General features: G+C 39.7%; 1 protein-coding gene across 2 annotated transcripts in view; it reads right to left on the reverse strand.

Moving 5' to 3' along the window:
• The window catches only part of ALKBH8 (alkB homolog 8, tRNA methyltransferase), a 102,629-nt gene that overhangs the window by 51,436 nt on the left and 35,515 nt on the right, over positions 1-15,678 (reverse strand). For both annotated transcript variants that reach the window (XM_043481196.1, XM_043481197.1), the window contains exons 6-7: positions 15,502-15,606; positions 10,233-10,303 (exon numbers count right to left, since the gene is read on the reverse strand). In XM_043481196.1, coding sequence (XP_043337131.1) covers positions 10,233-10,303; positions 15,502-15,606 — 176 coding nt within the window. The remainder of the gene's footprint in view (positions 1-10,232; positions 10,304-15,501; positions 15,607-15,678) is intronic.

The following is a 15,678-nucleotide window of genomic DNA, read 5'->3' on the forward strand; positions in this document are numbered from 1 at the left end:
GGAGGAAGAAATTCCAATACGGGCCATGGTGGCTCTAAAGATCTCCAGAAAGCACTGCCCTCAGCAGCATCAACCCTATGACCTCCCCTCTTGGGGACAGATTAAAAACCCTTACTAATCAAGCTAAAAATCTGGTCTCTCAGCAGGGAATGCCTCGGAGTCCAGAATACATTTTCCTGGCAATGCTCAGACTGCTAGCGTGTGCCTCCCAAACTTAACTGGGCTTACTTACCCAACCCCCCCTTTATTATAGGTCATAAAATGGATGGAGAGAAGACCGATCATATCAACCAATGACTCCACCCATATGCCCCCTCCCTGGAACCCTCACACCCTGTGGAGGAGGGAAAACTAATTAACATTTCTTTAGGTTATGAAGTCTTTCCATTGTGCATGGGCCCAGCAAAATTATGCGTAAACGTTAGCTGACAAACTTGGGCTTTCGTCCTGCCTCCAAAAGAAGACTTTCGGACATTGCCGCCCTTTGTCTGTGAACCATGCTTACACTGCTGAAGCTTTAGGGAAAGAGTTAGGGAAAGAACAAAAAACATTATGTAAAAGGTTACTAATGAAACATTACCATGACAAAGGACTTCTTGGCTGGCTTGAGGGTGGAATGGCATCCACTCCTCCTCCTGGAATCGTCCTCGATAAACAAATTGGGCCTGAACAATGGGACATATGGAAACTTGCTGCCAGCACCGAAGAACTTGGGACTTAGACCGGACATTTCACAGGGACCAGTCGTGGTCATAGTACCTATTACTTTCGCTATAATCAGTCATATTTTAAACAGGCCTGTGTCCCACTTCCTTTTGTTATAGCCATAGGAAATTTACAATTTAATAAGACTTTACGTTCTGTAACTTTTATTAATTGCCAATTTTGTGTTACTCCTGTTCAATTCAATCATAGTGCCTACAAATAGGAACAAATCAAATTTCATTTACATGATAAAGCTTCTCTGAATGTACAATTACTACAAAAGGAAATCTTTGAAACTTTTTCTAAACGTCTGCCCTCTTCCACTAATTTGAAAACTTTTAGCTAAACAGCTCGCTGATCGATTGTCTGGGCTAGACTCACAAAGATGGTTTCCAAGTATTACCCACAGCATTGGGTCTGGAACTGTAACTTTGGTGATTGTCTTGATAATTATATTTGTTGTTTATCATTGCTTTCTATAAGGTTGGTTAATACTAACCAGACTCAATTGGTCAGGACCCATTTTTTTTTTTACAAATATAATAAAATAGGGGGAACTGTCAGGAAGCATTTAACAGGAGGCTTCCTGTGTGCTACTTTGGATCTGTCATGAATCCTCTGTTCCTTATTAATTCCTGAATATTCAGGAATTAAGAGGAGGGGCAAGCCTCTCCCAGGGCTGAGGAATCCAGGCATTTCCTTCATTAGTTTTTCAATACAGTGATAAGTACCCTCTTCCTTCTTATGAACCAAATGGTAAAAGTGATTGTTTACAACTCTCTCTCTTTAATATGGATCGCCTTATGTTTGTAAGTCTGGAATTTTAATCTTCATCTTTGCTGAGAATAACTACCTTGTAAGACAGTATATATGCCCACACCATGTTGATTGAAACACCTTTGCTCCATCAGAGCTTGGGTCCCCGTGTCTTTCTCTCTCTCTCTCTCTCTCTCTCTCTCTCTATCTCTCTATTTCTGGCTGATTCCCTGGAGCGCGAAAGCCGGCTGCGTAACCCAGGGAATATTAGCCTCTTTCCTTCTTTCACTCTCTCATTGTCGACTCCGGACCACCAGGTTCCGGTCCAATAAAGCACCAACAGATCACCATCAATCAGAGAACTGTGCAAGAGCTGATCACATACCCTGACTCTCCCCTCCCTCACCTTGCCTTTTAAAAAGCTTTTCTGAGACTCTGAAAACTTCAGGGTTTTAGAGCATAAGCCACCCATCCTTCTTGTATTGATGCCTTTACAAAAATAATGCTGCACTCTTCCTCACCACAACACAGTGTCAGCAGATTGGCTTTACTCTTTGCAGGCAAGTAGATACAAATTTGGTTCAGTGACAACTTGTAAGTAAGTCTGCTTGAAGTAAGTTTGCTTTTTATTTTAAACAGCACACAAAGGATTCCACATACCTCATCATGGCCATGTCTGCCACATTTGTGAGGTAGAAATTGTTAGGCAGTCACTGCAGGGCCAGGACCTCCAGTTCATTTTTTTAACTTCAACTCCTTCTCCCATATAAACATTTTGCTCCACTGACTTAAAGCTATACTTGCTGTTCCTGATTCCAGGCATTCAGAGGAAAGTCTCCCTGACATGGAGGGTCATAAAATATCCAGACTCAAGACAGAACAATCAGTAACTGTTGACCAACTTATCAGATAGGAAAATACTAGATGGACCATTAACTCTTAGCCCACACTTCTGGTCCTTATCCGGTCCTTAAATGATGGCCTGGGGTCATGAGAAAGAGTCACAGGATAGTGACTCAATGACTAAGAAAACTCAAAGACAGAGGGATTTTAAGAATAGTCATAAAAATGACAAACTGGACATAGGGACTTTCAAACTAATTGGTCAGAAATTATATACATCAGGGATATGAGCCAACCAAAAACAAACAGATCAATACTGGTAAAGATATAAACTGCTATAACTGCTGCCCTTTCAGGGCACTTCACCTCCTCTCAGCGTCTATGCTGGGAGCTTTACACTTCTCTCTCCTTTAAAATAAAACTCTGCCTGTGTGACTATTTGCATGTTTGTAAAGTTCATTCTTTGGCTCCCTGAACAAGAACTCAGATTACTGTTTTATCCTGACAAGTAGAAAAGGAGAGACAAACACAACTTCAAGGATACAAAACTGAAACAAATTACTTACAAAAAAATACAGCAATAACAAAAATGTCTGTTAACATGTTCCCTGGATTTATAAATACAGAATCCCACCATATCATGAGATAATTAGTCCACTGTCGGGGTGAAGAGGAACTCGGTACATTTTTAATAAAACAAATACAGCTTTTTGTCACTCTACAAAAGATGATATTCCCAAGAATATACTTTCCTAAGCTGAAAAGTACCTAGAAGAGAAGCCTTCTGGTATACCATATTTTTCCAAAGCAGACGAATTTAAATCTCCTACCTATACTACATGGGTTTCCCTGGTTTCTCAGATGGTAAAGAATCTGCCTGCAATTCAGGAGACCCAGGTTCTATTTCTGGGTTGGGAAGATCCCCCAGAGAAGGGAATGGCAACCCACTCCAGTATTCCTGCCTGGAGAATTCCATGGACAAAGGAGCCTGGTAGGCAATAGTTCATGAGGTCACAAAGAACTGGACATGAATGAATGACTAACACACACACACACACATACACACACACACCTATACTACACATGCCTGCTTAGTTTCCAACCTCTAAGAAAAGTTAAAATCAAAGGCCACAAGAAACCACTTTCCCTTCCTTGCCTCCTACCTGGGAGCTGCAGACCAGAAGGGAGTGACAAGATATACTAAAATGATGAAAGCGGAAAACCTAAAAGCAAGATTACTCTACCCAGCAAGGATCTCATTTAGATTCAACATAGAAATCAAGAGTTCTACAGAAAAGCAAAAGAGAAGAGAATTCAGCACCACCAAACCAGCTTTACAACAAATGCTAAAGGAACTTCTCTAGGCAGAAAACACAAGAGAAGAAAAAGATCCACCAAAACAATTAAGAAAATAGTGAGGGGAACGTATATATCAATAATTAATTTGAATGCAAATGGATTAAATGCTCCAACCAAAAGACACAGACTAACTAAATGGATATATAAACAAAACCCTATATATGCTGTCTACAAGTGACCCACTTCAGACCTAGGGGCACATGTTGACTGAAAGAAGGGGATGGAAACAGATATTCCATGCAAACAGAAATTAAAAGAAAGCTGGAGCAGCAACACTCATATCAGATAAAATAGGCTTTATAATAAACAATGTTACAAAGAGACAAAGAATCATATTACATGATGATCAAGGGATCAATACAAGAAGATATAACAATTATAAATGTTTCTGCACCCAACATAGGAGCACCTAAATACATAAGGCAGATGCTAACAATCACAAAAAGGGAAACCAACAGTAAAATAATAACAGTGGGGGACTTTGTTGTTGTTATTCTGTCACTAAGTCACTAAGTACTCTTTGTGACCCCATGGACTGCAGCACACCAGTCTTCCCTGTCCTTCACTATCTCCAAAGTTTGCTCAAACTCACGCCTACTGAGTCAGTGATGCCATCCAACCACCTTATCCTCTGTCGCCCTCTTCTCCTGCCCTCAATCTTTTCCAGGATCACAGTCTTTTCCAGTGAGTTGGTTCTTCCTATCAAGTGGCCAAAGTATTGGAGCTTCAGCTTCTGCATCAGTCCTTCCAATGAATATTCAGGGTTGATTTCCTTTAAGATGGACTGATTTGATCTCCATGCTGTCCAAGGAACTCTCAAGAGTCTTCTCCAGCACCACAGATTCAAAAGCATCAATCCTTCAGCACTCAGCATTCTTTACAGCACAACTCACATGACTACTGGAAAAATCATAGCTTTGATTATATGGACCTTTTTCAGCAAAGTGATGTCTCTGCTTTTTAATATGCTGTCTAGGTTTGCAAAGCTTTTCTTCCAAGGAGCAAGCATCTTTTAATTTCATGGCTGCAGTCACTGTCCACAGTGATTTTGGAGCCTAAGAAAATAAAATCTACCACTCTTTCCATTTTTTCCCTATTTACCATGAAGTGTTGGGCCTGATGCCATGATCTTTGTTTTTTGAATGTTGTGTTTTAAGCCAGCTTTTTCACTCTCCTCTTTCAGATTCATCAAGAGGCTCTTTAGTTCCTCTTCACTTTCTGTCACTGCGGGGGGTATCATCTGCATATCCGAGGTTGTTGATATTTCTCCCAGCAATCTTGATTCCAGCTTGTGAGTCATCCAGCTTGGCATTTTTCATAATGTACTCGGCATATAAGTTAAATAAGCAGAGTGACAATATACAGCCTTGACATGCTCCTTTCCCAACTTTGAATTTTTGTTAAAATGGGGGACTTAATGGCAACCCACTCCAGTATTCTTGCCTGGAAAATCCCATGGATGGAGGAACCTGGTAGGCTACAGTCCATGGGGTTGCAAAGAGTTGGACACAACTGAGCGACTTCACTTCGCTTTCACTAACAGCCTACTTACACCAATGGACAGATCCTCCAGATAGAAAATAACTAAGGAAACACAATCTTTAAATGACAAAATGACACAATAGACTGGATAGATTTCACTAATATTTTTACAACATCCCACACAAAAGTGGCAGAATACACTTTCTTCTCAAGTGCACACAGAACATTCTCCAGGATAGGTTACATCTTGGTCACAAATCAAGCCTCAGTGCATTTAAGAAAACTGAAATCATATCATGCATGTTTTCTGACCACACCGCCATGAGATTAGAGATCAATTACAAGGAAAAAAAAAACTATATAAAAACACAAACACGTGGAGGCTACCCTACTAAATAACCAAGAGATCGTGAGAAATCAGAGAAAATTTTAAAAATACATAGAAACAAAAACACAGTGACCCAAAACCTATGGGACACAGCAAAAGCAGTTCTAAGAGGAAAGTTGATAACAATTCAATCTCACCTCAAGCAACAAGAAAAATCTCCAATATACAATCTAACATTACACCTAGAGCAATTATAGAAAGAAAAAATTTTAAACCCCAAATCATAAAGATCATAATAGAAATAAATGAAATAGAAAACAATAGTGAAGGACTTCCCTGGTGGGGTGAGGGAGTGATGAACTGGGAGACTGAGGCTGCCATGCATGCATTGCCATGTATAAAACTGATAGCTAGGGTGAACCTGCTATAAACAGCACAGGGAGGGCATTTGGAAACTCTGTGGTGACCTAGATGGGTGGGACTGGGCGGGGGTGGGGAGGGAGGGAGGCCCACAAGGAGGGGCCTGTACGTGTACACACAGCTCGTTTATCAAGTTGTGCAGCAGAAATTGGCACCACATTGTAAAGCAGTTATACCCCAATAAAACAACAACAACAAAAAACACCAAAAGTCATGAATTCACTTGTTAAATTCCTTGAAAAATGGAATCTCAAGATTACCAAGTCTCGTGAAGCTCAAAGGAAGGAGGCAATGGCAGTGATAACACACCCCGGAATCAATACAGAGGACACAAGACTTCCCATTTGAAAATAATTGAATAAAGAAAATGAGCTCTGCTCCCTTGCTGCAGTCAGAAGCAATTTTCTAAAGTTCAAGCCTTAATAGTCTTAACACGAGGGGCAAAAATAAACTCATACCTGATACTGTGGTATCTTATGGCATATAAGAGTGATCTGCAAGTAGTAGACAAAACAGCTAAATTGGGGCCCAAAGGAACTTATTTCTCATTGCTTCTGAGTGTGAGGTTTTAGAAGTAGAGTATCATTTGAAATTTCTGGTGTGAAAACTTTCCTAGTTGATCAGATACTATGAACACATGTCTACAATACTGCATATGTGAAGCAAGCAATATGAGATCCAATCAAAAGTTAAATAGAAAACACCACAAACAAATCTAATCCAGAGCACACATCAGCAAATTGCACATTTCAAACGCAACTCTGCCTTACGTAAGGAATAAACACAAACTTGAAAAGATTCGTGCTCCTCCATGTGCGTTATTTACAACAGCCAAGACATGAAAGCAACCTAAGAGCCCATTAATTCATAAAGAAAATGTGAGACACACACACACATAATATTCAGCCATAAAGAAGGAGGAAACTTTGCCATTTACAACAACATGGATGGAGCTAGAGTATATTATGTTAAGTGAAATAAGTCAGATGAGAAAGATTCAAATGCTGTATGATCTCACTTATATGTGGAATCTAAATAAATAAACAAATAAACAAATGTAACAAAACAGAAGCAGACTCAGATAAAGAGGACTGGTCGTTCCAACAGGGGAGGAGGATAGGGGGATGAATAAAACAGGTTACGGAGATAAAGAGGTACAAACTCCCAAACTTACAAAACAAATTAGCAAAAGAAATGTACAGCACAGAGAATATAGTCAATAATACTGTAATAACTTTGTGCAGCAACACATGGTAATTAGTCTTATTGTGGTAATCATCTTACAGAATATAAAAATACCAAAGTATTATCTTGTATAACTGAAACTAATACTGTAAGGCAATTATACTACCTTTTTTTTTTCCCACTAGGGGAAAAAGTGTGTGACTCCAGAGACACCAAATGGAGCTAATGATTACAGTAGATTTTCAGTGCAACTAGAGGCAAGTTTTCCCCTTCTTTATAACTTAAAAACTATATAATCACCTTTTAGGGTGTTGGAGGAATATTTAGGCCCCATTTTTTATATTTCCCTAGGAATGGAGAGAATTTCTATAGGAATGAAAGTAATAGGAAGACCTATTTTTCTCCATTTCTTTACTTCCAACTCTCCACAGAGAAGGCACACCTCAGCTGACTGGTTAGCCTAGAGCCAAACCTGCTTCAATGAGCCCTTTCTTCTCTCTTTCAAATCTAGCTAGTATGCAGAATCTTAATGCATACTTCTTCATGTCCTCTGTTATAGGGACAGCCTCTGCCTTTACGGGAAAAGTCATCAGCTGTGCCAGTGTAAAGGACAGTATGTCTAATTCAGAGTTGAAGCATTAATAAATCCAGTTGGCAACAGATCCAAAGCCATGATCTTCCATGTTTTCTCAGCAGCCGACATTCTGATATTCATTTATCTTTTATCTCATTTCTACACTGGTTACACAGTTAGGAGGAAAAGACAAAAGATGTTCTTTACTGATCCCCTAAAGCTACAAGCCAGGATAAGAGGTAAAATGAAAATAAACAAGACAGTGAAGAGCTCTTTTCCCTTCCTGTCCTCATTATTTTGTAAAGCACTTAATAAGAATCCACAAGTGGAGAGGATAAGATGGTTTTGCCTTATCAAACAAATACACTAGCTCTATAGATATAGTATCTACATGATCACACAAGCTCAGCAAAAGTTAAAAAGCCAAAGCAAAATTTAGTGATGGGAACTAAGCAAATGGAACAACAGAATGGTTCCAAGTAGGGAAAGGAGTATGTCAGGGCTGTATATTGTCACCCTGCTTTTTTAACTTATATGCAGAGTACATCATGAGAAACGCTGGGCTGGATGAAGCACAAGCTGGAATCAAGATTGCCGGGAGAAATATCAATAACCTCCCATATGCAGATGACACCACCCTTTTGGCAGATAGTGAAGAACTAAAGCGCATGTTGATGAAACTGAAAGAAGAGAATGAAAAGTTGGCTTAAAACTCTCAACATTCAGAAAACTAAGATCATGGCACCAAGTTCCATTAATTCATGCAAACAGTGACAGACTTTATTTTCTTGGGCTCCAAAATCACTGCAGATGGTGACTGCAGCCATGAAATTACAAGACACTTGCTCCTTAGAAGAAAAGTTATGACCAAACTAGACAGCATATTAAAAAGCAGACATTACTTTGCCAACAAAGGTGTGCCTAGTCAAAGCTATGGTTTTCCCAGTAGTCATGTATGGGTATGACAGTTGGACTATAAACAAAGCTGAGCGCTGAAGAATTGATGCTTTTGAAGTGTCGTGTTGGAGAAGACTTTTGAGAGTCCCTTGGACTGCAAGAAGATCCAACCAGTCCATCCTAAAGGAAATCAGTCTTGAATATTCACTGGAAGGACTGATGCTGAAGCTGAGACTCCAATACTTTGGCCACCTGCTGCGAAGAACTGACTCATTTGAAAAGACCCTAATGCTGGGAAAGATTGAGGACAGGAGGAGAAGGGGACGACAGAGGATGAGATGGTTGGATGGCCTCACTGACTCTCAATGGACATGAGCTTGAGTAAACTCCAGGAGTTGGCGATGGACAAGGAGGCCTGACCTTCTGCATGGGGTTGCAAAGAGTCAGACACAACTGAGCGACTGATCTGAACTGAACTAAGCAAATGCAAAAAAATACCAGAAAACAGTATTTACATCCAGGAACAAGATTTTGAAACAACCTCGTGTTTTAAAGACTCTTCTAGATTTTAAATTCTGATTTCTATCTAAAACTCCATCTTCAGTTTTCATGAATGAAATATAGTGAAAATCACTCAGTCATGTTTTACTCTTTGTAACCCCATGGACTATACGGTCCTTGGAATTCTCCAGGCCAGAATATTGGAGTGGGTAGCCTTTCCCTTCTCCAGGGGATCTTCCCAACCTAGGGATCGAACCCAGGTCTCCCAGATTGCAAGTGGATTCTTTACCAGCTAAGCCACAAGGGAAACCTGAGAATACTGTAGTGAGTAGCCTATCCCTTCTCTAACTGGTCTTCCTGACCCAGGAATTGAACCAGGGTCTCCTGCGTTGCAGGCAGATTCTTTACCAACTGAGCTATGAGGGAAGGCCTCAGAGCTTCAGTTTGCATGGATTGCATTAAATCATGCTTTTGATAGCTTCTGTAGCAGTTTAAGGGCTTCCCTTGTGGCTCAGCTGGTAAAGAATCCATCTGCAATGCGGGAGTCCTGGGTTCAATTCCTGGGTTGGGAAGATCCTCTGGAGAAGGGGAAAGCTACCTACTCCAGCATTCTGGCCTGGAGAATTCCATGGACTGTATAGTCCATGGGGTCACGACAGAGCAACTTTCACATAGCAGATCAAATAAAGTATAACCATACTATAAAAATATATCAGTGAATAAACATTAACCTCGTCTTTATTTGTAAAGAAACATTACCTATTACTGTTCAAAGTTTTTGAAGGGACTGAATCACAAAATATATGTAAACAAGTTTATCAAAATTCCAGACACACTTTAATCTATAGACTGCAGCTACTATCTTTAGCCACTAGATGGCAATGCTGCTACAGTAACTTGCTGTAAAATGGCCATTTCGGTTTTACTTAACTTACAAAAGTACCATGTATTTTACAGGGTTTTCCTGCCATCTAGTGAGCTGATACATAAAACTCTGGACACCTAAAAGAAGAGACTGTGATAATTTCACATTCTATAAGAAATTAAATGCTAATGGTGTCTTTACATTTCATTTTTAACTCTTAATTCATCTGAAATAAGAAATGGGAGAAATCCTATGAAAAGAGCATTGCATAAGGTAAGATATTTGCTGATAGCTAATAAAAGTGTTTGAAAATTTACCTCTGATCCCAAACTGAGAGAAATGATCTCATCCTCAAAAGCAGAATGCGTGTCAATGTGAGCAGGAATTCCTGAGATGGAACATAGGGTAACAGGTCACTTCACTTTTCCTCTGAGTACATTTAAGACATCTCTAAATATAGCCTCAAGGATTATAGTGAAAACATCATTTGATAAACAGGAATCTACTGTAATTTTAGGTAAAAGGAAACATTTAAGATGAATGTAAATAAAATTAAATTTGTTGTTGCTGCTGTTGTTGAGACTCTAAGTCGTGTCCAACTCTTTGTGACCCCATGGACTGCAGCATGCCAGGCTTCCGTGTCCTTCAATATCCCCAGAGTTTGCTCAAATTTACATCCATTGAGTCAGTGAGGCTATTTAACCATCTCATTCTGTGATGCTCCCTTCTTCTTTGCCTTCAACACGTTCCCAGCATCAGGGTGTTTACCAAAGAGTCAGCTATTCCCATCTGGTGGCCAAAGTATTGGAGCTTCACTCTCAGCATCAGTCCTTCCAAAGAATATTCAGTATGAATTTCGTTTAGGATTACTGCTTTGATCTCCATGGAGTCCAAGGGACCAAGAGCCTTCTGCAGCACAGCAATTTGAAAGCATCGAATCTTTGGTGCGCAGCCTTCTTTATGATCAAACTCTCACATCCATACATGACTACTGGAAAACCAACGCTTTGACCATATAGACCTTTGTCAGCAAAGTGATGTCTCTGCTTTTTAGTACACTGTTTAGGTATGTCACAGCTTTCCTTCCAAGGAGCAAGTATCTTTTAATTTCACGGCTGCAATCACCGTCCATGGTGATTTTGGAGCCCAAGAAAATAGTCTGTCTCTGTTTCCACTTTTCCCCTTTTATTTTCCATGAAGTGATGGGAACAGATGCCGTGATCTTAGCTTTCTGAATGTTGAGTTTTAAGCCAGCTTTTTCAGTCTCCTATTTCACCCTCATCAAGCAGCTCTTTAGTTCCTCTTCAATTTCTGCCACTTTCATGGTATCATCTACATATCTGAGGTTGTTGATATTTCTCCCAGTAATCTTGCTTCCAGCTTGTGCTTCATACAGCCTGGCATTTTGCATAATGTACTCTGCATATAAGTTAAATAAACAGGGTGACAATACAGTCTTTCCCAATTCTGATATATTCCTTTCCCAATTTTGAACCACTCCATTTTTCCACGTCTGGTTCTAACTTTTGCTTCTTGACTTGCGTATTGGTTTCTCAGGAGACCAGTAAGGTGGTCAGAGATAAATTAAATTATCTCTTTAATAATTTTCCAGTTCCTTGTGATTCACAAAGGCAAAGGCTTTAGTGTAGTCAATGCAGAAGTAGATGATATTCTGCAACTCCCTTGCTTTATGATCCAACGGATGTTGGCAATTTGATCTCTGGCCCCTCTGTTTTTTCTAAACCCAGCTTATATATCTGGAATTTCTTGGTTTACACACTGCTGAAACCTAGCCTGAAGGATTTTGAGCACAAGCTTGCTAGTATGTGAAATGTGTACAACTGTACAGAAGCTGGCTTTAGCATTGTCCTTCTTTGGGACTGGAATGAAAACTGATATTTTCCAATACTGTGGCCAGTGCTGAGTTTTCCAAATTTGCTGACATACTATGTGCAGAACTTTAACAGCATCATCTTTTAGGATCTGAAACAGCTTAGCTGGAATTCCATCACCTTTACTAGATTTGTTCATAGTAATGCTTCCCAAAGCCACCTGACTTCACATTCCAGGATGTCTGGCTCTAGGTGAGTGACTATACCATCATGGTTATCAGGGTCATTAAGACTTTTTTTTCTGTGTATTCTTGCCACCTCTTCTTAACCTTTTTTGCTTCTGTTAGGTCCTCAACAGTTTTTGTCCTTTATTGTGCCCATCCTGTGTGAAATGTTCCCTTGATATCCCCAATTTTCTTGAAGAGATCTCTAGTCTTTCCTATTGATTGCTTTCCTCTATTTCTTTGCACTGTCCACTTAAGAAGGCTTTTGTATCTCCTCTTGATATTCTCTGGAACTCTGCATTCAGATGGTTGTATCTTTCCCTTTCTCCCTTGCCTTTCACTTCTCTTCTCATCTCAGCTATTTGTAAAGCCTCCTCAGACAATCACTTTGCCTTCTTGCACTTCTTTACTTTGGGATGGCTTGGTCACCACCTCCTGGACAATGTTATGAACCTCCGTCCATAGTTATTCAGGCACTCTATCAGATCTAACCCCTTGAATTTATTCATCACCTCCATTGCATAATCATAAGGGATTTGATTTAGGTTATACCTGAATGGCCTAGCAGTTTTCCCTACTTTCGTCTATTTAAACCTGAATTTTGTGATAAGGAGCTCATGATAAGAGCCACAGTCAGCTCCCGGTCTTGTTTCTGCTGACTGTATAGAGCTTCTCCCTTTTCAGCTGCAAACAATATAATCAATCTAATTTTAGTATTGAGCATCTAGTGATGTCCACATCACTAGACTCATCTTTTGTGTTGCTGGAAGAGGGTATTTGCTATGACCAGTGCATTCTCTTAGCAAAACTCTGTTAGCCTTTGCCCTGTTTCATTTTGTACTTCTAGGCCAAACCTGCCTGTTAATCCAAGTATCATGTGACTTCCTACTTTTGCATTACAATCCTTTATAATGAAAAGGATACCTTTCTTTGTGGTGTTAGTTCTAGAAGGTCTTGTAGGTCATAGAACCAGTCAACTTCAGATTCTTCGGTAACAGTGGTTGGGGCATAGACTTGGATTGCTATGATACTGAATGGTTTGCCTTGGAAATGAACCAAGATCAGTTTTACACTCAAGTACTGCATTTCAGACCCTTTTGTTGATGATGATGGCTACTCCACTTCTATCTGAGGGATTCTTGTCCACAGTAGTAGATATAATGGTCATCTGAATTAAATTCACCCACTCTCACCCATTTAAATTCACTAATTCATAAGATGTCAATGTTCACTCTTGCCATTTCCTGTGTGACCACATCCAGTTTACCTTGATTCATGGACCTAACATTCCAGGTTCCTATGCAATATTGTTCTTTACAGCATTGGACTTTACTTTCACCACCAGACACATCTACAACTGTCATTTCCGCTTTGGCCCAGCCTCTTCATTCTTTCTGGAGCTATTAGCAATCACCTCCACTCTCAGGTAGGTATAATGGACACTCAGAAGGTATAATGGACACCTTCTGACCTGGGGGGCTCACCTTCCAGATCACAGCCTTCATGGATCACAGCCTTGTTGTGGCGAAGGTGACTGTGTAACTCAGTGAAGCCATGAGCCACGCTGGGCAGGGTCACTCCAGATGGACAGGTCATAGTGGAGAGTTCTGACAAAACGCGGTCCACTGGAGGAGGGAGTGGCAAACCACTCCAGCATCTTTGCCATGAGAATCCCATGAACAGTATGAAAATTAAACTAAGTCTAAACTAAAAAGATAACTTGACATTAAAGTGACCATTGTGACTTGATTGTAAAATCAAGACTTGAGAGTCACTGCTTAACCAGGGCATTTCCCAAATCTCATCCCAAGATAGCTAACAAAGTCATTCTGCCCTATGAATACTGGATTCCCAAGTACTTGTAGAACAAAAACAACAGCTAGGCATGAAGACTAATCTTATGAATATATACTATATGGCTTCCTTCACCAGTCTCTCAATCGACACTGTTGTGGTTTTTCAGTTGCTAAGTCATGTCCATCTCTTTATGACTCCATGGACTGCAGTATGACAGGTTTCCCTGTCCATCACCATCTCCCACAGTTTGCTCAAACTCACGTCCACTGAGTAGGTTATACCACCCAACCGTCTCATTCTCTGTTGTCCCCTTCTCCTCCTGCCTTCAACCTTTCCAAGCATCAAGGTCTTTTTCAACAAGTCAGTTCCTCCCTTCAGGTGGCCAAAGTAATGAAGCTTCAGTTTCAGCACCAGAACTCCTAATGAATATTCAGGGTTGATTTCCTTTAGGACTGACTGGTTTGATATCCCTGCTGTCCAAGGGACTCTCAAGAGTCTTCTCCAGCACCAAAGTTCGAAGGCATCAATTCTTTGGCACTCAGCCTTCTTTATGGTCCAGCTCTCACATCCATACACGACTACTTGAAAAACTATAGCTTTGACTATATGGACCTTTGCTGGCAAAGTGTTATCTCTGCTTTTCAATATACTATCTAGTTTTGCCATAGCTTTTCTTCCAAGGAGGAAGTATCTTTTAATTTCATGGCTGCAGTCACCATCCACAGTGATTTCAGAATCCAAGAAAATAAGTCTGCCACAGTTTCCATTTTTCCCCATTTTTTTTACTGTGAAGTAATGGAACCGAACGCCATGATCCTGTTTTTACAAATATTGAGCTTAAGCCAGCTTTTTCACTCTCCTCTTTCACCTCCGTCAAGAGGCTCTTTAGTTCCTCTTTGCTTTCTGCCATTAGGGTGGTACCATTTACACACCTGAGGTTATTGATACTTCTCCCATCAATCTTGACTCTAACTTGTGATTTATCCAGTCCAGCATTTTGCATGATGTACTCTGTATATAAGTTAAATAAGCAGGGTGACAACATACACCCTCAATCTACACTGACTGAGTATATCTCTTACTTGAAAGGAACTTTGCTACATCGTGAGAGTATATGAAGCTAGTAAGACACAATCCCTGTCCTTAAGGAGTTTATAGACCAATGGAAAGACTAAGCTATCATAAAACATGATAAATGCAGAGGGAAAAAAACGCCATAACTTGTCACTTTTAAAGGCCTCAATATCATTTGATTAGTACAAATATCAGATGAAGATGCTAACAAGTGCAAAAAATCAATAACCTAAAAATTTTTCATTAAAACGTCATCCTAGAATTATCTTCCACATTCTCTACAGAAGAATAAGAAGATCAAGATGATCTAACTAATTAGCCTTTTTCTTGGTACCTGTAAGTTATTTGATTTCTTCCATTCTACATGCTTTCTTTGTTTTTAAAGCAATCTTCTTCCTCTCCAAAAAAAGTGTTGAGGAGGGAACAAAAGAAAATCACAAATAACAACATGTCAGTCTGTTTACACTTACAGATGCAAATTCCTCAAGAAACTGAGTGTAAAATTGCAAAGGGATTAAAATCAACACAGGTAACGGACATAAGCAAATTACTCTAAGAGTACATTTAAGCAAAAAAATAATATCTTTGATCTTAGGGAGCTATGTAACCCACTAAGTTATGAAATTTATGACTGGAATTGTAAAAGAAGAAATACTTACCATGCCCAGGTTCATACTGGTTTATAGTCAATTGATCAGGTTTATGTTTAATGAATCCTTCCTTCAACCATTTCTCTAAAATGCTCTCCCAAATGTCAGGAAGACCTGAAATCAGTAATGATAAAAGTGAAACATATTAAAATATTTAGTTTTCATGTTTAACCCAAGAATGAAAAA

This window comes from Cervus canadensis, chromosome 11 (genome assembly GCF_019320065.1).
Source record: "Cervus canadensis isolate Bull #8, Minnesota chromosome 11, ASM1932006v1, whole genome shotgun sequence".
Lineage (NCBI taxonomy): Eukaryota > Metazoa > Chordata > Mammalia > Artiodactyla > Cervidae > Cervus > Cervus canadensis.